The 21,822-nt window shown below is 40.0% G+C and overlaps 1 protein-coding gene across 1 annotated transcript in view; it reads left to right on the top strand.

The window, feature by feature from the left end:
• EFL1 (elongation factor like GTPase 1) overlaps window positions 1–21,822 on the top strand; it is a 133,781-nt gene that overhangs the window by 35,386 nt on the left and 76,573 nt on the right. Inside the window, exons 12-15 of the mRNA XM_032623746.1 lie at window positions 245–344; window positions 4,272–4,423; window positions 4,665–4,831; window positions 15,985–16,123. Of these exons, the coding sequence (XP_032479637.1) occupies window positions 245–344; window positions 4,272–4,423; window positions 4,665–4,831; window positions 15,985–16,123 (558 nt within the window). The remainder of the gene's footprint in view (window positions 1–244; window positions 345–4,271; window positions 4,424–4,664; window positions 4,832–15,984; window positions 16,124–21,822) is intronic.

The raw sequence follows: 21,822 nt of genomic DNA, 5'->3' as shown, positions 1-21,822 counted from the left end.
TTCTCCCACCCTATCAGTTTTGCTTTTCTTTCCTCATTTCTGCCAGTTCTCTTGCTCTTGCTCTACTATTTTTCTAGCAATTTTATACTTTTCCAGATGCAATTTTTATCATAGTGGTAAAAGATTATAGGTTGCTTATGTATTTAGACGATGCCATGTTCTAAACTTCGTAATTGTTCTCAGAAAAATCTGGCTCTTTAATAATGGGAAAAAACAGTAACAGTTTTATTTCCGGTCTCTTTAGCTTTTATGAAATGTGGAAGCGAAGACACTGCTCCGGTTATTATCTTTGTTTCCAAAATGTTTGCAGTTGATGCTAAGGCTTTGCCTCAGAATAAGCAAAGGTAAGGATAAAGGCAAAGTTGGGCTGGGCCAGGGAAGTGGTGTAGGTTCGTGGAGGCTGCAGTGAGGGTGTGGGTGGGAAGGTGCAGATAATGCTTTCTCTCCTCAGCCTGGAATTCGTACGCCGCAGCCCCTGCGGGAACATAAAATTTGCAGGGTACTTTATCTTTTTGTGATACCTCTGTGGGAGATGGTTGTTGAAATCAGCTCCGGGACTGTTGATTTGAATTCATGTCAGTTTGAAGAGCAGTAAGAGTAGTGGTAGCCACAGTTAACTTTTATTGAACATCAGGCAGGGTCTAATCTGAGCCTGTCTTGTCCGCCCCAGTAGAGATTGTTGGATGGGTGAGTATCTCTGCTGATCTTCATGTGTATTGTGTGTGTGTGGAGGGAGATGGCTCATTTCTCAAGTTTCCAGAGTCTTGGAGGATCTATTCTACATCGTATGAGTTGGTCATGTGTCTTCCCCTCCTTCCCACCTGCACTGCCCCTCACCCCTCACTAGTATAAATGATTAGATCTCGATCATTTCTTGTGAGAGTTACTGCAGCAGTCTCCTAGCTGGTTCCCCTGCCCCAGTATCTAACTCTGCCAGTCCATTTGCCATCCTTCCTTCAGTATGATTTTGGTGTCTGGAATGAAAAGATTCACTCGATATAGGAGCTTGGAAGCTCCTCTTCTGTGCTATCCACAGCTACTCTGGGGGCATTCTGTGTAACAATTTTTCAAGTAACCTGAGAGAAAGGGTATAAATATTACTTCTGAAGAAGGTCCTGGTACCTCCGGCAGCATCTCAGATCTTACTCTTTTATGTTATAATTAATAATGATGATAACACTAATAAGTGGCTGCAGTTTATTAAGCTTATAATATTCCTGCCTCACCATTGATTATGCCACTTAGATCTAGCAACAGTCCTGCAATGGAACTGTTTAATGTTTCAGCCTTACCTGAGGAAATTAAGAGGCCTTAAAAAGATTAAGTAGTGCGCTCAAGGTTACATAGCTAGAAGGAGGGCAAAACAGTATTTGAATCTGTATCTGTTGAGCTTGAAAACCTATGGTCTTCTACTTCGCTGTGTGGAATCTGGCCTACGTCATCCTGTGCAGTTTTTAACCTCCACCTCTAAATCTAGGCAGGCAGCCTTCCAACCTGCCTGCCCTTTCTAGATTCTGGGCCTTTGCTTTTGCTGTTCTCAACTGTACTCTTATCAAATTCTTGCTGAATACTTACTTGCTGATAAGTACCTGTTAGGTAACATCCTATTAGGAGTTTTTGAGGCAGTTCCTCTCCCTCTGAATCCTGAGTCTTTGTGTTCCTTTGGCTTCCTTCTTGAGAACCGACTTCTTGTAGTAACAAGACGTGATCTTCAGATAGAAGCCGCGTTCCTTGGTCCCTTGGTTCCCATCATCTCAGCTACCTGGTGGTGTGGTTACTGATCGTACCAACTACGGCCAGCTTTCCAGCCCTTTCTCTGACACTCTCCCAGCCCACCCCTTGGCCAGCTTCACAGAGGCCAGAGCAGGAACATTCAGCTTGGATTCCTGAGGGTGGGTGGTTTTGTGTGTTGCCTCTTTTCCTTTCTTCTCCAGATTGATCTCCCCAGTCTGCCATTTGACGCTCCAGTCAGCATTCTCACCTCTGGTCTCCTTCATCCCTGCTGTTGCTGACTGCCGTCCCCTCAGAACTGTCATCCATAGTTAGCTCAACTACAGCCTCAATAACTCACCGCCCACAGATGTTCCTTGACTAGTAGAGCTCTGTTTTCTTGCAAATAAATTCCTCTTTATTCTCAATAAATACTAGTTTACACAATGGGTTCTTCATATAAAACCTTGCTGACTTCTCTTCCGTCTGCTCTGTTTACCTCTGCCACCACTCCTGGTACTCACAGCAGTGCCTGGCACATAGTAGACGTTAACTGGATGGATTGGATAAACATGTAGATGGACAGCAAGCCTGCATGCATTTGATGCTGATTAGTAAACATAAAATGCTAATCATGTTATGAGCTCAGGCAGAATGAGGATTTAATATATGTGAACAGGTATGCTTCTTTCTTAACCAAAGCTAAAATAAAACCACATTTACTTAATGTGATGACGATTTTATCGTCTTTAATTCCTTCTGGATGGGAGACATAGCCTGATGATAACGAGTACAGAGTTTGGAGTTATCTGTATTTGAATTACGGCTCCTCCATTTATTGTCTATGTCACTTTGGGTCGTTATGTAAATTTCCTAAGCCTCCAGTTTCTCGTCTGTAAACTAGGAGTAATAATACCTGTGTCACTTGTTTTGATAAATATGTGCTATAATATATGTAGAGTGAAGAACACAATGTCCGTATCATAGTGATAAGCCCATTGGAAGAGACCGTTTCTCTCCGTGTGCTAACAAGTTCATCGGGGGTGTTTTTCCCACCCTGTTTGTAGTAATAATAATGTATTCTGCATTTATATTTTAATTCATACTTTTCAGATACTCTTATAAAAGATTTTAGCAAAAGTCCAGAAACAAGGTAAGTTATCTAAGGATCGATTGAAGGAGGAGCTGGAGTGTGTAGCCTGAAGAAGAGAAGGGGGGGGGAAGGGCATGAATGCAGATGATTGAAAGGAAAGCAGAGGGAAGAAGGTTTGTTGGATGTTGCTCCAGAAGACAGAACAAGAGCCATGACGAGAAATTATGAGGAAGCAGCTTTTGTCCTTGTTTGAAAGACCTTTAACATGTAGAGCTTCCAGTAAGGAGGAGCTTATCTCTTGTAGCGAAACTGCCAACAGGTTCGATTGCCTAACGACACCTGAGCAAGCCATTCTCAAAGATCGCGCTCTCATTTTTTTGTGTCTTACGGCACAGCCCTACCACCTGCATTGGGATGGGTCTGACTAGAAGGGGCCGACTCCTAGAACCGAATTCTTCGATTTCGAGGGGCAGGTGCTAAGGGAGTAGCATTGGTGTCCAGCCCTAGTGGGAGGTCTTGTCTAGCAGGCAGATGTCTGAAGAGGATGGCGGTGGACAGTCAGTGACTTAAGCGTTCACCTCCCAGGGTGGCCCACACAAAGTAAAAAGGGGTCTTAGGGTACCTGACATCAGGATGTCTACGAGCATGTGGCCATTTAGGATGCGCGTGGACAGTGCGCTCTCAGAATGGCCATCTGAATGGATTCTAGTGCTTAAGGAGAGAGAAGGGGAATGGGGGATGGCAGGTTGGGAGACGAGCTTATCAGCCAGGTGTCAAGTCAGAGACCGGGGGTGAAGCAGGAATCATAAAATCACAGTGGGGGACAGCAGGGGAGGCAGGCACAAAGTGACAGGATCAAGCAACGTGACGCACCCCCCAGATGAACCCCCCAGCAGACAGCCAGACACACCCGCGCACTGCCTTTTCTCTGGTGGTGCTTGGGTCTAACACAATGACTGATAATCACCATTTGACCTCTTATCCTGATGAGTCGCCAGCGTTCAGCCTGACCCCAGTTCTCCATGAAGATATATTTTTGTACTTGAGGAGGAAACCTCAGTTTCTCATTGAAGTCTTATGCTTGTCTCTCTACAGGGGTATTCTGAGCCCCGGTGCCTGTTACTCACACCCTTCCTTTTCCTGTCCTTTGCCTTATTGAGGAGGAACATCGGTACCTAAGAAAGGTTCCATGCTGTTGTGTGTGGCTCTGTGTGGAGACATGGGCTCTCGCATGTCAGTTCATAAGCTCAGACTAGCTGAGGACGCAGCATTCTCAGAGAAAGCCCGATAGGCCTTCTCTCCTCTTGCTGCAGTGAGGGAGAGAACTTGGAGAAACCTTCCGCCCAGAAGGGACTGGGGACCAACCATCATCTTCTCCAGCCACGTTAATACTTGCTGTTTCTCTACTTGAAGAGACTGAGAGGTGCTTGATGTTGCCAGGTGTTAACGTATCTGTGGTGTCCTGTAGACCTCTCACTCAGGAGGAGATTGCTGAGAGGCATGAGCGTGCAAGACGAAGGCACGCGGAGAAGCTGGCAGCCGCGCAGGGCCAAGCACCCTTGGAGCCCACCCAGGACGGGAGTGCCCTTGAAACGAGTCCACAGGGAGAAGAGCTGAAAGGTATAGCTTTCCTAAATAGGCTTTGGTGAGACGGGATTTTTACTTAACTTAGGACACTCATCCTTTAGCTCTTGGGCTTTTTAGCTTTAAAGGTAGCTTTTATCAGTATACTTTCATTCTTGGTGTTTCCTTGCTGAAACTGGGCTGAATATAGCATATTCCCTGTTCCCTCTGAGTTTCTCAGCAGTCCCTGGATTGGAGAGAGCATTCCTGGCACTCATTATCCTTTGGCTTCTGGCAGGTGATGAGCAAGAGGTGGAGAGTGAGACCCGTAAACCTGTGGCCCAGGAAGGAAATGACCGAGAGCCTTTTATTGCATTTGCTCGAGTATTCAGTGGCGTGGCTCGAAGAGGAAAGAAAATTTTCGTCTTGGGGCCCAAATACAGTCCTCTTGAGTTTTTGCAGCGGGTAAGAATTGGAAGTAAAACGTTAGTTTATTGTTTCAGGGTTCTGATACTTTGTCAGATTGGTTGAGATTGGTGATTACCTTATTAGTAGATTTATTTTGTCTCTAGAAAGGCACATTCAGGTGAATCCATGTACTTCCTCTCGTGTTAATTCAGTAACATTTGGTAAATCTGTCTCGCTTAGTAGCATTTAGGAAATTAAACCAGTATATGAACCAAGTTTTCAAACCTTATTTGGTTAATTTTAAGGCTTTTCTGCTCAAGACTAGAGGAAGGAACTGGTAAGAACAGATGTCATGTTGGAGCCAGGGCAATAGCAGATGTTCAAGAAATATAAAGATCCAAAAACTAGGTGGTACAGGCCAAAGGCATGGGCAGTGAGCAGGTGATAGGCAACAGTTTCTTGGCAGGCAGATCCCAGAAATTGATCAGGAGGGTCTGAAAGTCAGTGAACAGCCAGCATCTAAATATGTCTGAGCCAAAGGGCAAGTAAGAAACCACAAGCTAGAGCCGTCAGAACATTTTTGGACATAAACAAGGTATATATGTAGTAAATACATGATAAAGGTCATAGGATGAATGCCAGAGGTCCAGGGAGCCAGTCAGGATCAGCAAGAAGCAGTATGTTAGGAGCTTCTAAGACGTGCAGCGTCACGAGCAGAAAAGCACGTGCTCCTCTCCTTGCAGGTTAACCAGGGGAGCTGCTGTATGAATGAGAGAGAGGGAGATGGCAGTTGATGGAAGTCTGTGCCGTCAGCTGCCTTGCTTTGAATGCTGATTCCATCAGTTTTAGCAGTCTGATCCTTGGACATTGCAGTGCTGAGTGGTGGCTAAGCAGTTCGTGCTAGTCTGTAACATGTTTGGATTTAGCAAGAAGGAGCGCAGCAGTTGGTGTGTATAGGGTTAGGTTTTATGGGAGGGAGAAAGTGCTGTGATGGCATGTATAAAAATCCATTGATGATCATCTTACAATCTTGGTTTACACATAATTGATAGTTTGTTATTTATCAGAAAGGGTGCTCTTGGTTAATTTTTTTCCTTTTTTACTCTCTAAACTGTCAAGAGGAGTAAGAAATTGTTATTTAGTGAAACACTGATTTATTGGGCATTAGAAATTCCACGAGGACTCCAGTTTATCTTCTGTACGTAGTGTATCTTTGCTCTTGTGGGGCTCAGGATTGAAATCAACTGCTTATGTGTCAGATGACTAAAGCAGGAATGATAAAATGAGTTGACAGCACAAATGACTCCTTATTTCAGTAATTGGATCCCCGTAAAACCTAATTTCAGCTACCTAAAAAAAAAAAGTATTTCAGACATATCCCTTCCTGGAATTTTGTGTTTATCCTTTGTATTATTTTTTTCTATTGCTGCATGTTACAGATGACCACAAATTTAGCAGCTTAAAACAATACGTGTTTTCTCATCTCACAGTTTTGTTTTCGTTTTTTAATTGGTCCTGCCTTCCAGTGCAGCCCAGAGCAAAGCCACTCTGCCTTATCAAGCACACACTGTGTACTTTACTTAATCCTTACCACCATCATCACTCAATCGTCCTGCCATGAGTTTAGTATTATTTTACTATTTTCTTTTTACAAATGAGAAACCGGAGACTCAAAGAGTTTAAAAAACTTGCCCAAAGTCACACAGCTAGGAAGTGGTGGGTCAGGGCTTTGAATTCATATCTGTATGGCCCCCAAAGCCTGTGCTTTTCCCACTACACCAGTGGTTCTCAAAGTGTGATCCCAAGACAAGACCAGCAGTACCGGCATCTCCTGTGAACTTGTTAGAAGTGCAGGTTCTCAGGCGCTGCTCCAGAGCTACTGAAGAAGACATTCTGGGGGGTTAGACCCAGGAATCTGTTTTAATAATCCTTCCTGGTGATTTCCTTGCCTGTTCAAGTTTCAGAACCACTGCCTACCATTCTGCTTCGCCACCTGGCTGCTGCTTCTGTTCACATCTGACTGAGAATTTATAGGTGACTTCTCTAGGGCTGGACATTACTATGTCTCTGGAGCAGAAATGTGCTGCACACACACACCCTTCCCCCAAACATATACACACATGTACTCGGTAACCAGAGTCTTTTTTTTTTTTTTTTTGCGGTACATGGGCCTCTCACCATTGTGGCCTCTCCCGTTGTGGAGCACAGGCTCTGGACGCGCAGGCTCAGTGGCCATGGCTCACGGGCCCAGCCGCTCCACGGCATGTGGGATCTTCCCGGACCGGGGCACGAACCTGCGTCCCCTGCATCGTCAGGCGGACACTCAACCACTGCGCCACCAGGGAAGCCCCAGAGTCATTTTTAAAACTGCAGATATGATGTATCCCTTTCCTACTTAAAGTTCTTCAGTGTCTCCCCAGTGCACTAAGGAGGAAGCCCAAACTCCTCAGTGTGGCTTTTGTGTGATGTATCCCTTACCTGTTTTCCAGCCTCCTGTCTACACAGACCTATTCATGTTTGCCACTCACATGAACTAGAAATGTTGTCATCACCTGGGAGCTTGTTAGAAATACAGAATCTCGGGCCCCACCCCAGACCTGCTGAATCAGACTCTGCATTTTTTTTTAAATGTCAACCTTAAGTTTATTTCTTTTTGAATTTTATTTTATCTATTTTTTTATACAGCAGGTTCTTATTAGTTATCCATTTTATACTTATTAGTGTATACATGTCAATCCCAATCTCCCAATTCATCCCACCGCCACCCCCCCCACCCCCCCAGCCACTTTGTCCCCCTTGGTGTCCATACGTCTCTACATCTGTGTCTCTATTTCTGCCCTGCAAACCAGTTCATCTGTACCATTTTTCTAGGTTCCACATATATGCGTTAATATATGATATTTGTTTTTCTGTTTGACTTACTTCACTCTGTATGACAGTCACTAGATCCATCCACGTCTCTACAGATGACCCAGTTTCATTCCTTTTTATGGCTGAGTAATATTTCATTGTGTATATGTACCACATCTTTATCCATTCGTCTGTCGATGGGCATTTAGGTTGCTTCCATGACCTGGCTATTGTAAATAGTGCTGCAGTGAACATTGGGGTGCATGTGTGGTTTTGAATTATGGTTTTCTCTGGGTATATGCACAGTAGTGGGATCGCTGGGACATATGGTAATTCTGTTCTGAGTTTTTAAGTAACCTCCGTACTGTTCTCCATAGCGGCTGTATCAATTTACATTCCCACCAACAGTGCAAGAGGGTTCCCTTTTCTCCACACCCTCTGCAGCATTTGTTGTTTGTAGATTTTCTAATGATGGCCATTCTGATCGGTGTGAGGTGATACCTCATTGTAGTTTTGATTTGCATTTCTCTAATAATTAGTGACGTTGAGCAGCTTTTCATGTGCTTCGTGGCCATCTGTATGTCTTCTTTGGAGAACTGTCTATTTAGGTCTTCTGCCCATTTTTGGATTGGGTAGTTTGCTTTTTTAATATTGAGCTGCATGAATTATTTATATATTTGGAGATTAATTCTTTGTCTGTTGATTCGTTTGCAGATATTTTCTCCCATTCTGAGGGTTATCTTTTCATCTTGTTTGTAGTTTCCTTTGCTTTGCAGAAGCTGTTAATTTTCATTAGGTCCCATTTGTTTATTTTTGTTTTTACTTCCATTACTCTAGGAGGTGAATCAAAAAAGATCTTGCTGTGATTTATGTCAAAGAGTGTTCTTCCTATGTTTTCCTCTAAGAGTTTCAGAGTGTCTGGTCTTACGGTTAGGTCTCTAATCTATTTTGAGTTTATTTTTGTGTATGGTGTTAGGGAGTGTTCTACTTTCATTCTTTTACATGTAGCTGTCCAGTTTTCCCAGCACCACTTATTGAAGAGAATGTCTTTTCTCCATTGTATATCCTTGCCTCGTTTGTCATAGATTAGTTGACCATAGGTGTGTGGGTTTATCTCTGGGCTTTCTATCCTGTTCCGTTGATCTATATTTCTGGTTTTGTGCCAGTACCATATTGTCTTGATTACTGTAGCTTTATAGTATAGTCTGAATTCAGGGAATCTGATTCCTCCATCTCCATTTTTTCCCTCAAGACTACTTTGGCTATTTGGGGTCTTTTGTGTGGCCATACAAATTTTAAGATTGTTTGTTCTAGTTCTGTAAAAAATGCCATTGGTCATTTGATAGGGATTGCATTGAATCTGTAGATTGCTTTGGGTAGTATAGTCATTTTCAAAATATTGATTCTTCCAATCCAGGAACATGGTATATCTCTCCATCTATTGGTATCATCTTTAATTTCTTTCATCAGTGTCTTATAGTTTTCTGCATACAGGTCTTTTGTCTCCCTAGGTAGGTTTATTCCTAGGTATTTTATTCTAGGAATGCAAGAAATTTCTGTGCATTAATTTTGTATCCTGCAACTTTACCAAATTTGCTGATTAGCTCTAGTAGTTTTCTGGTGGCATCTTTAGGATTCTCTATGTATAGTATCATGTCATTTGCAAACAGTGACAGTTTTACTTCTTCTTTTCCAATATGTATTCCTTTTATTTCTTCTTCTTCTCTGATTTCCATGGGTAGGACTTCCAAAACTGTGTTGAATAATAGTGGCGAGAGTGAAATCCTTGTCTTGTTCCTGATCTTAGAGGAAATGCTTTCAGCTTTTCACCATTGAGAATGATGTTTGCTGTGGGTTTGTCGTATATGACCTTTATTATGTTGAGGTAGGTTCCCTCTATGCCCACTTTCTGGAGAGTTTTTATCATAAATGGGTGGTGAATTTTGTCAGAAGCTTTTCTGCATCTATTGAGATGATCACATGGTTTTTAAGATGTTGTTAAAGATGGTGTATCACATTGATTGATTTGTGTGTATTCAAAAATCCTTGCGTCCCTGGGATCAATCCCACTTGATCGTGTTGTATGATCCTTTTAATGTGTTGTTGCATTCTGTCTGCTCGTATTTTGTTGAGAATTTTTACATCTATATTCATCAGTGATATTGGTCTGTAATTTTCTTTTTTTGTAGTATCTTTGTCTGGTTTTGGTATCAGGGTGATGGTGGCCTCCTAGAATGAGTTTGGGAGTGTTCCTTCCTCTGCAATTTTTGGAAGAGTTTGAGAAGGATGGGTGTTAGATCATCTCTAAATGTTTGATAGAATTCACCTGTGAAGCCATCTGTCCCGGACATTTGTTTGTTGGAAGATTTTTTTTTGTTTTTTTTTTTTTTTGCAGTACGTGGGCCTCTCACTGCTGTGGCCTCTCCCGTTGTGGAGCACAGGCTCCGGACGCGTAGGCTCAGCAGCCATGACTCATGGGCCCAGCCACTCCGTGGCACATGGGATCCTCCCGGACCGGGGCATGAACACATGTCCCCTGCATTAGCAAGCGGACTCTCAACCACTGCGCCACCAGGGAAGCCCTGTTGGAAGATTTTTAATCACGGTTTCAATTTCATTGTTTGTGATTGGTCTGTTCATATTTTCTATTTCTTTCCGGTTCAGTCTTCGAAGGTTATAGCTTTCTAAGAATTTGTCCATTTCTTCCAGGTTGTCCATTTTATTGGCAAACAGTTGCTCATAGTAGTCTCTTAGGATGCTTTGTATCTCTGCAGTGTCTGTTGTAACTTCTCCTTTTTCGTTTCTAATTTTATTGATTTGAGTCCCCTCTCTCTTTTTCTTGATGAATCTGGCTAATGGTTTATCAATTTTGTTTATCTTCTCAAAGAACCAGCTTTTAGTTTTATTGATCTTTGCTGTTGTTTTCTTTGTTTCTATTTCATTTATTTCTGCTCCGATCTTTATGATTTCTTTCCTTCTGCTAACTTTGGGCTTTGTTTGTTCTTCTTTCTCTAGTTCCTTTAGGTGTCAGGTTAGATTGTTTATTTGAGATTTTTCTTGTTTCTTGAGGTAGGCTTGTATAGCTATAAACTTCCCTCTTAGAACTGCTTTTGCTGCATCACATAGGTTTTGGATCATCGTGTTTTCATTGTCATTTGTCTGTAGGTATTTTTTGATTTCCTCTTTGATTTCTTCAGTGATCTCTTGGTTATTTAGTAACGTATTGTTTCTCCTCTATGTGTTTGTGTTTTTTACGATTTTTTCCCTGTAATTGATTTCTAATTTCATAGTGTTGCAGTCAGAAAAGATGCTTGAAATGATCTCAATTTTTTAAAATTTATTGAGGCTTGATTTGTGGCCCAAGATGTGATCTATCCTGGAGATTGTTCCGTGTGCACTTGAGAAGAAAGTGTAATCTGCTGTTTTTGGATGGAACGTCCTATAAACATCAATTAAATCTATCTGGTCTGTTGTGTCATTTAAAGCATGTGTTTCCTTATTAATTTCCTGTTTGAGTGATCTGTCCATTGGTGTAAGTGAGGTGTTAAAGTCCCCCACTATTATGTTTCTGTTGATTTCCTCTTTTATAGCTGTTAGCGGTTGCCTTATGTATTGAGGTGTTCCTATGTTAGGTGCATATATATTTATAATTGTTATATCTTCTTCTTGGATTGTTCCCTTGATCATTATGTAGTGTCCTTCCTTGTCTCTGGTAACATTCTTTATTTTAAAGTCTATTTTATCTGATATGAGTATTGCTACTCCAGCTTTCTTTTGATTTCCTTTTGCGTGGAATATATTTTTCCATCCCCTCACTTTCAGTCTGTATGTGTCCCTAGGTCTGAAGTGCGTCTCTTGTAGACAGCATATATATGTGTCTTTTTTTTGTATCCATTCAGCAAGCCTGTGTCTTTTGGTTGGAGCATTTAATCACATTTAAGGTAATCATCGATATGTATGTTCCTATGACCATTTTCTTAATTGTTATGGGTTTGTGTTTGTAGGTCCTTTTCTTCTGTTGTGTTTCCCACTTAGAGAAGTTGCTTTAGCATTTGTTGTAGAGCTGGTTTGGTGGTGCTGAATTCTCTTAGCTTTTGCTTGTCTGTAAAGCTTTTGATTTCTCCATCGAATCTGAATGAGATCCTTGCTGGGTAGAGTAATCTTGGTTGTAGGTACTTCCCTTTCGTCACTTTAAATATGTCATGGCACTCCCTTCTAGCTCATAGAGTTTCTGCTGAGAAATCACCTGTTAACCTTATGGAGTTCCCTTGTATGCTATTTGTCATTTTTCTCTTGTTGCTTTCAGTAATTTTTCTTTGTCTTTAATTGTTGCCAGTTTGATTACTATGTGTCTCAGCATGTATCTCCTTGGGTTTATCCTGCCTGGGAGTCTCTGCGCTCCCTGGACTTGGGTGGCTATTTGCTTTCCCGTGTTAGGGAAGTTTTCAACTATAATCTCTTCAAATATTTTCTCGGGTCCTTTTATTGTCTCTTCTCCTTCTGGGACGCCTATAATGCGAATGTTGTTCCATTTAATGTTGTCCCAGAGGTCTCTTAGGCTGTCTTCAGTTCTTTTCATTCTTTTTTCTTTATTCTGTTCCGCAGCAGTGAATTCCACCATTCTGTCTTCCAGGTCACTTATCTGTTCTTCCGCCTCAGTTATTCTGCTATTGATTCCTTCTCGTGTATTTTTCATTTCAGTTATTGTATTGTTCATCTCTGTTTGTTCTTTAATTCTTCTAGGAGTTAGTTAAACATTTCTTGCATCTTCTCGATCTTTGCCTCCATTCTTTTTCTGAGGTCCTGGATCATCTTCACTATCATTATTCTGAATTCTTTTTTTGGAAGGTTGCCTATCTCCACTTCATTTAGTTGTTTTTCTGGGGCTTTATCTTGTTCTTTCATGTGGTACAAAGTTCTCTGCCTTTTCATTTTGTCTATCTTTCTGTGAATGTGGTTTTCCTTCTACAGGCTGCAGAATTGTAGTTCTCTTGCTTCTGCTCTCACATCTCACAGTTTCTGTGGATTAGGAGTCCGAGTTCAGCTTATCTAGTCCTGCTTAGGGTCTCACAAAGCTGCAGTGAGAATGTTGACTGAGTTGAATTCTCATCTGGAGGCTCAGCTGGGGAAGTATCTGCTTCCAGACTTCCTTAGGTTGTTGGCAGAATTCACATCCTTGTAACTGTGAGCCTGAGGGCCCCAGATTCTTTTGGCTGCTGTCAGCTCCTAGAGGCTGGCTGCAGTTTCCTGTCATATGGACTTTCCCAGCCTGGATGCTTACTTTGTCAGGCCCGAGAGGAGACTGTACAGTGAATTTACTGGCAAGACAGAGTCTTGTGTGACCTGAGGTCATCGTGGGAGTGACATCCCATCACCTTTGCCATATTCCCTTGGTGAGAAACAAGTCACAGGCCCCACTCACATTGAGGAGGAAGGGATTGCACAAGGAGGTGAACACCAGGAGGCAGGGATCATACATAGGAGGACCGCCTTTAGTCTGTCTGCTCCATCCTTCTGTTGCTTTTCCCTATAGTTTTACAACCTGTGTGTGCATTACTAAAGAATATCCTGTTTGTGTACTTTGTTTAAATGGAATCTTACTGTAGTTATTCTCCAGTTTGCTTTTTAACTTAACATTGTGAGGTAAATTTATGTTGATGCTTATCCTGTAGTTCATTTATTGTTCACTGCTGCATTGTATTTCATTGTAGAAATATTTATCCATTCTCCTTTCAATATGTATTTCGGCTGCTTTCCTTTTGTGCTAATCGAAACAATGCTACATTGAATATTTGTGTACATCTTCCTTGTGCATTTTTGCAAAAAATTCAAGGTAATGTGCCCATAGTGGAATTGCCTGTGTATATCTTCAGCTTAACTGGATAATTCCAAATTGTCTTCCAAAGTAGTTCTGTCCTACACTCCCAGCAGCAGTGTTTAACAGTGCCAGTTATTCCGCGTCCTCTCCAAAATTTGGTATTGTCAGACTTTTAATTTTTGCTAATCAGATGGGTATGATATGGTGTTTTGTTGTGGTTTCAATGTACATTTTCCTTATTACTCTTTTAACATGTTCAGTGGTCATTTTTGTTTTCTTTTATGAAGGTATCTCTGGGTCATTTGCATAATTTTCTGTTGTACAATATATACTTTTAATATTGGCTTTTATATATTCTGTATATTAATTTTGTATATTCTTTTGTGTATTCTGAATACTAATTCCTTGTCATTTTTACGTTTTGCAAATTCCTTCTTCAGTTTGGGACTTGTCACACGTCTTATTTAGTGTCTTTCAGTGGACAGTAGTTCTTAATTTTAATGTAGTTGAATTCATCAGTCTTTCCCATTATGGGTTTTATTTTTTGTAACTTGTTTAAGAAAATTAAAATTATGACTACACTGAAGACACAAAATTTTCTGTTTTCTTCTAAAGTTTAATGTTTTGCCTTTCATGTTTAAATGTTTAAGTCAGTGTTTGTATTATATATGGTATGAAGAAGGGATCCAATTTGATTTTTGTCCGCATACAAATAACCAGTTGTTCCAACACCATTAACTGAATAATTCTATCTTTACCCACTAATCCTCTTTGTCAATTCTGTAATAAATCAAATTTCACATGTACATTGGTCTGTTTCTGGAGTATTAGACTTCATCTTTTCTGTTTGTCTGTCACTGTCTCTATTCAGTGTTGTCTTCTTTTCTACATGTTTTGACATCTAAAAGGCCAAATTCCTCTACCTTGTTTTTCTTTGTATCTCGTTTATTCCTAACTCTCTACTCTTCTCTATAAACTTTACAGTCATCTTGTCAGGTTCCATGAAAAGTCCTGTGGTATTGATTTAAATCGGTACATGTATGGCACTAGTCAACATTTTGCAATGCTGAATCTTTCTATCCATGAATGTATTAGGTATAGCTCTTCACTTATTTAGGTCATTTAAAATGTTTTTTATTAAAGTTTTATCATTTTCTCTATAAAAATCTTTAATCACTTTTGTTACTAATTCCTAGCTCTCTTATATTTTGTTGATATTGTAAAAGTTAGTTTTAAAAATTATATTTTTTCTGTTGCTGATTTATAGACATACAGTTAATTAAGTTTTGTATATTGGTCTGTGGCCATCTTGCTAAATTGTCTTAGTAATTATAATTTATCTGTAGTTTGCTTTAAGTGAATGATCATACTGTCTATGAATAATTCTGTTTCTCCCAATTTGATCCTTATATTTTAAATTTCTTCCACCCTATCTTTAGAGCTCCCCTACAGAGTTGTCACTGAGTCAGAACATGTACATTTAAATGTATCAGGTACCTGAAAGGTCATCATTTTCATGAAGTTTCCAGGTCTACCCTAACACATTATCTTCTCCCTCCTCTGAGATTTCATGAATTTACTTGCCTGTACTGCTTTTGTGTCACTCACTCTAGGTTTGCAGTGGTAATTATCTTTGTATATGTTATGTCTCGGACGTTTTATTCTCCTCCTGGCACTGGCACAGTGCCTTGGACCTTTCGGTATCAAAGATAAGTTGGTTCCTTGGTTGAAATGCTTTCAGGGCACTTGCATTTATATGGAGATCACTGAATAATTCGAGACAATATCTTGAATAATTTGAGACAGTATCTCCATAAGAATAAATGTGATGTAGGGGGAGTTCATAAATCTCTTATCCCTGTAGCATATCTTTGCATGTGAGTGTGCTGTGTCTTCTCATGAGTCCCTAATATTTCACAGCATGCTCTCTTCCAGATGAACAGTGTAGCATATAATATCAGTAGCAGCTGTTTGGCCATTACATGGCATGTTTATTACGTCTAACTGCTCTTCCAAAGTTACTCATTTTCATGTCTTGCTCAGCATTAGGACCAGCCCTTGTTGAATGCTTAAAGGATATTATAAGATTATAATTGGCATGACATTATAATAATATTATTACGATTTTAAGTGGTAATAGTAATAATGAGCGTTGAAATAATAGCATAGTGGTCACCAGAACTGGTGTTTGACATGGTTCATGTAAATACTAGCAAAGGGCTATGGGGATTTTTGTTTGTTAGTTAATGTGGTGCTACCAGGTCACAACAGAATTTATATTACTTAGCCATAAAGCTTATGATTATGTGGAATTCTTGACAATTTTTGAATATTTGAGAGGTTTCACTATTTCAGAATTTATTCATAAACTGAGACTTATTTTTGTATCGTGCCGTTTCAGATTTACATGTTTCAGGTTTACATGCAATATGACTGCACTATATCTTACTTTTGAATAAAGTAACTTTGTAGGTATTAACTAATCTTTTCATTTGATGCCTTCTAACTTATCTTCCTTTATTTATTTAATTTTTTTGCCTAGGTGCCATTAGGCTTCTCAGCTCCATTAGATGACCTTCCCCCCGTCCCCCACATGGCATGCTGTACCCTGGAAAACCTGTATCTTCTGATGGGAAGGGAACTGGAAGATCTAGAGAAGGTACCTCCAGGAAATGTGCTAGGTAGGGTGGTGCTATGTATTATATCTGTAGTCCATTCTGAGAGATTACCTGTCATACAAACTAAGTGAAGTCTTCAAAGGAAATGACTTTGACCTTGTTTTTGGTTTGTTTATTTTTGTCCGGTGTCCTTAGGCTTTAACTTAGTGCGTTTGAGTAATTAGCACGCACAACAATAGCTTGCTGTAAATTATGGTAGTTCTACTTTAAAAAAAAGTAATCTGTGAATGCTCTGTCCTAAGCTGGGGTTCCATTTGTTTGGGAGCAAGAAGGAGAATTCCTGCTCACATTAAAGTGAGTCTAGATGAACAAGACACTTCTGGTTCTAAATTATCGGAAACTATTCTGATGTAGAGGTCTATTTTCTCGCAATATTTTTTATCCATTGAATGTTGCTTTATATTATATATCCATAAATACCACTCCTTATCTCCATAATGTTTATTACTTGCTTGGCTTCTGCTCTTTGTGTGCAGAATTCACATTTAAGGTCCTTAGTGCAATCCTAAAGACTTAGCCTAAGGAATTTCCCTTGGATCATCACAGGAACCTGAGTGTTGTGGAATGTTGTATCCCATTCTGAACCCTTAGGGTCCCTGTCAGCTATAGAGCTATTTGTTGGGTGATTGCTTGGGCTGGGGATTCTTTTTATGTTTTAGAGAAATGATCTAGACTACTGGTCCAGAACAGCTGGATTTTGTCCACTTCAGTCCAGGAAATATGCCAAAGCATTTTGACGCTCCCTTGCTGAGACACATTCTTTTTTAAATTTTTTCATTCCTTTTTTGTTGTTGTTTTGTGCTTTTGGTATGAAATTAGTAGAATTCCTAGCTTCTCATCAGTATTACCCATTCTTTTCACCCCTTTGGAAAATGCTATTGAACCTTAACAATTGATATAACTTTACGAGCTTCCGTAGCCAGAAAAATATTTTATCAGGAAGGACATGGGAAGATGAATGGAAAACACCCTAGTTTTGTTTATAAGCCTTCCTTGGGATTACTGTATTTCTCTTGATTCAATTAATTTTGTTTCTTAAATGGAAGGTGAGGTGGAAGATCTCTTAACACAATGTTCAAGTGAAAGAAGAGGTATCGAATAAAGGGTTGAGTGAATGGTTTTTATAATATCCCCTCCAGTTAAGGCTCATTGTTTGTGCTCTTTCCCCGGTAGAGGTTAGGAACTTGACATGTAATAGTTCTGGTTTCCTTCTTTCTGTTTCTAGATTTCCATATGCTGTTCAGGACTGAGGTCAGCTAGGTTATGAGTAGGGAAACCATCTCTCTTTCATCTGCCTCCTAAGGCAGCCCTTAACGCTGCCATCTGCTACAGGAGACCTACTACAAGTTAAAACTGTCTTCATCTTGGAGAAAAGAGACATGCCTCATTCTCTTTTACTGATCTTTTAAAACATTTTGAGGGGCTTCCCTGGTGGCGCAGTGGTTGAGAGTCCGCCTGCCGATGCAGGGGACCACGGGTTCGTGCCCCGGTCCGGGAAGATCCCACGTGCCGCAGAGCGCCTGGGCCCGTGAGCCATGGCCTCTGAGCCTGCGTGTCCGGGGCCTGTGCTCCGCAACGGGAGAGGCCACAACAGTGAGAGGCCCGCGTACCGCAAAAAAAAAAACAAAAAAACATTTTGGGGTGGTGCTACGAGCTAGGGTGGTGGAGGTGATTAAACATTCATTTACCAAATTCAGTGATAAAAAAATAACATAGATGGACACCCAACTTTGGGACAAAATGGATTAAGGAGAAAAGCCAGATTTATTTTGTTTAAGAATTAGGATTGTTTTTAGCTGCAGGTAACCAAAAAACCGACTGCATAGTCTTAAACTTCACTCAGTAGGAAGTTTAAGATAGAGGACAGAGAGTTGAGGGCTGATGGGATGGTTCTCCTATGTCATCAGGGAGCCAGGTTCCTTGTCTTTGCCTGTTTGCAATCCTCAGCATGTGGCTTTTGTCCCCATGGAACCAAGATGGCTCCTGCATCTCCAGGAATCACATCACCATTCCTGGCAGGAAGAGGGCACAAGGGCCAAAGTCCTTCTCATAGCACTGATGTTTTTATTTGGGAAGAAATGCCCTCTTAGTGACCAATGTATATATCCTCATTTCTTTGTAATTTTGTCATATGATCACCCCTAGCTGCAGTGGACACCAAGGATTGAGTCTCTTATAGTCTCTACAATTAAGGCAAGGGATACTGGGGTTGTGAATGGCTTTTGAATAGCCAGTCCATACTGTCAGCCACATTTCCTCCACATTGCCCTGGTGTTGCCTGAGGCCCCTTCATTAAGGTTCTGTTTCTTTACATTAGGAGGAAGATAGTCTTCCAGAATGATTATAAATGTAACATTGAAGGGGTTGGAATCCAGCCAACCACTTTGACTTACCTTCTGAATTGAAGCAGTTAGTAATTGTTTTCCTTCTATTAATCCAAATCTAATGGAACCCCATGCCTGACTAGAGAACATGAGTATACCAAAATTCTGGTCATAGTTTTGCCACTAACTAGTTATATGGCCTCAGGCCAACTGTGTAACCTTTCTGGTCCTCAGTTTTGCCACATGATTTGGACTAGAGTAATTTTTACCAACATTTCTTATAGTAAAAATAGAACAGCTACTTTAATTTCTTTTTCTTAGAAGACTATTTATGGACTCCCAGGGCTTCTTTTGTTATATTTATCATATATTCTAAACTTTAAGGATAGAGCATTAAATAATATCGTATGGATACATTTTATTGCTGTAGCTGTAAAATATAAACAAAATCATATTTTGTACATCTTGTTTGTAAAATACATGCATACAAATGTAAGAATAAAGTACAAACAAAATTCAAGTTTAAAACTGCCATTATATTATGGCAGGTTGACATTTCAGTGAGGATGGAGTAAGATACAAATTCTTAGTACTTTTGTCATGAAAATCTTCCCTGGTTTATGTCAGTATACCACTGGTTGAAAAAGTCCTGAACTAGATTATCTCCAGGGTTCCCTCAGGCTTTAACTTTTCAGACTTGTGTTTTTTAGAGAAAAATCTTATTTTAGTTATTAGGATATTTCCCTTCCTAGTATTTCTTAGAAGGAACAGTACATTTTTGATATGGTTTCTTGGTTGGGTTGAGAACCCATTTCAATAGCTCTATCAGAACATCTTGAACTACTTACTAGCCTGAGAGTCAGAATTGCCTTTTGTAAGGCAAATTTCACTTGTTTATTGATTAAAAAACTGGAGCATATGTAGCAGTAGTAGCAGTTTCATAAGCCAGGTGTTTAATAAAAGCAACCTTTCAAAGCTAGGAGTAAGTTTAAGGCAGGACAGAGGAAAAGGCCAAGAATTCTGGTATGTTAAGAGGTGAGCAGCAAACAGAACAAGAGAAAGCTAATTGCCAGCAAGGGTAACACATGCTGGGATTCTAGCTCTCAAGTTTCTATGTCAACACTGTTGTTGTTTACTTAAAACAGGTTTGTCTTCCTGGGGCAGGGGTTGGGCAGGGGGTGAATGGAAAGAATAAGTTGAGTGGCTGAAGGTGGTTGAATTAATCTGCATGTTCCAATTATCTGTTGCTGCATAATAAACCACCCAAAGCCTAGTGGCTTAAAACAAAGGCACTTGTAAATTTTTCATGAATCTGCAATTTGGACATGGTTTGGTGGGACAGCTTGTCTCTGTGCCACATGGTGTCGGTTGAAGTGCTCAAAGCCTGGGCGCTACAGTTATGTGAAGGCTCTCTTCACTCACTTGTCTGCTGTTTGATGCTGGTTGTCGGCTGGGACCTTTTCTGGAAGTGGAACTGGGGCTGGAGCATGTGGCCGCCTGGCTTCCGCACAGCATGGTGGCTGGGTTCTGCAGGTGAGCATCCCCATAGGGAGAGCCAGGAGGGAGCTGTATCAACTTTTATGACCCAGCCTCTAAAGCCTTCAGTCTCAGCCACCTTCCCTTTATTAAGAAGTGAGAGTCGCTAAGACTGGTCCATATCAAAGAGAGGGCACTAACTCCACCTTTGATGGGAGATATGTCAAGGAATTTGTGGACATGTTTTAAGATGACCACACCACTAATCATAGATAATTTCTTGTTTCCTTTTGTATTTTAGCAGGCCTGTGGTAGGACACATATTGCAAATTAAGACATAGCGATTTTCATCGTGATCAGGCAGGCCTGTAAACTTCTTTTTTACTCTTCCTAACTTAGATAAAAAGTTACAATTCTCATTTTAATAAGAAAATAGTAGAGTGATATGACCAATACCCATATGCTTTTCATCAGAAACGATACCAAGTCAGATTTATCAGGTGCAGATGAAAATTTTTGTTGGAGAGGGAAATGAAAACATTATATGGCATTCTTGAACAAGTCAGTGTATATAGTCAAAGTCTAAAGGAAAGTTCCTTTATTGGCACTTGAAAAATGCAGATTTCACACTTGAACTCAGCTATAACTCACTTGGAATGCTTACACCGACTAAGTGTGGTTAGATTTTATGGTCTGGAAATAGTCAATTTAAAGTTTAAAATCATTTAATTCCAACCTGATGTTTGAAAAGTTGGTATAGATGGGACCAGAGAAACCTTACTGTGTTGAACACACAATAGTCTTTTGTTCAGTTCTCTACTGAGAATTTCTCTAAAAATAAATGTTTGCTACAGGCTCCTATTAAAATGTGAGGGGAAATTGAATTAGGATTCCAAATCTTTAGCCTTTTCTTACACACTTTTAGATCTCTTCCATATGGTTAAATCTTTAAAAATTTCAGGGGCGTATTCTAAGAGGAAACATGATATTCCTCTTTTTGCAACATGAAGAAAATAATAAATATTAATTAGCCTTTTCCTGAAATGGTTTTAGTTTTGCCATGGTTGGTTGCTGGGTTGATAGGAAATCAGTGTGGATTAAATGGAGAGAGTGTATGTGTTCTCCTTAGTCATGTGGGGTGACTGAAGAGGCAGAAGCCATTGAAGGGTTTTACTAGCAGATTTGATTATTTCAAGGGAAAGCTCAACGGTTTGTGACTCTTAAGCCTTTGTAGTACATTTGTAATACTTTAAATTCACTTACTAGTGAATTTCTTTTAAATATACCTTACCATCAACATTTCCACTTGGAAAGACTCTGTTTTAATCATTAAATAACCAGCAGCCTTGCTAGGCATTTCTTAGTATTAATAGTTCCAACTGATTTTAGTAAGTTTTCTTTGCAGATGTAATGAATTTGTTCTCCTGTTTCCTAAGAGTTATGTATCTTATTTCTTTTTATTTTTATTGCCTATAAAAGTATGATAAATAATAGTTATAGCTGCTGTTCTGTCTTGTTACTTCCTGACTTTAATGAAGATATTTCTAGTATTTTAGTTTCAGGTTTGCTGATACCTATTGATTCATATCTCTTAATCATGCTAGGAAAGTTTTGGGTTTTTTTAAAAATCAGGAATAGATACTTAATTTTTATTGATACATTCTCAGCCTCTGAAGACAAGGTTATAGAGCTTTTCTCCTTGCTATATAATTGATATCATGAATTATATTTATTTCCGGGTTATTAAGATGTCCTTGTGTTTCTAGAAAAAACAATATTTGAACATTTTCATATTTTCTCCATGCACTGTTAGATGCAATTTTCTAGTATTTCATCCAGACTTTTCTTGTATTATTAATAAAATTGACATTATTTTCTTGGTGTCATGGTAGTTCCAAAATG

Source organism: Phocoena sinus, chromosome 2 (genome assembly GCF_008692025.1).
Source record: "Phocoena sinus isolate mPhoSin1 chromosome 2, mPhoSin1.pri, whole genome shotgun sequence".
Lineage (NCBI taxonomy): Eukaryota > Metazoa > Chordata > Mammalia > Artiodactyla > Phocoenidae > Phocoena > Phocoena sinus.
Note: the sequence above shows the minus strand (reverse complement) of the source record. Positions and strands in the feature narration are given on the sequence as shown.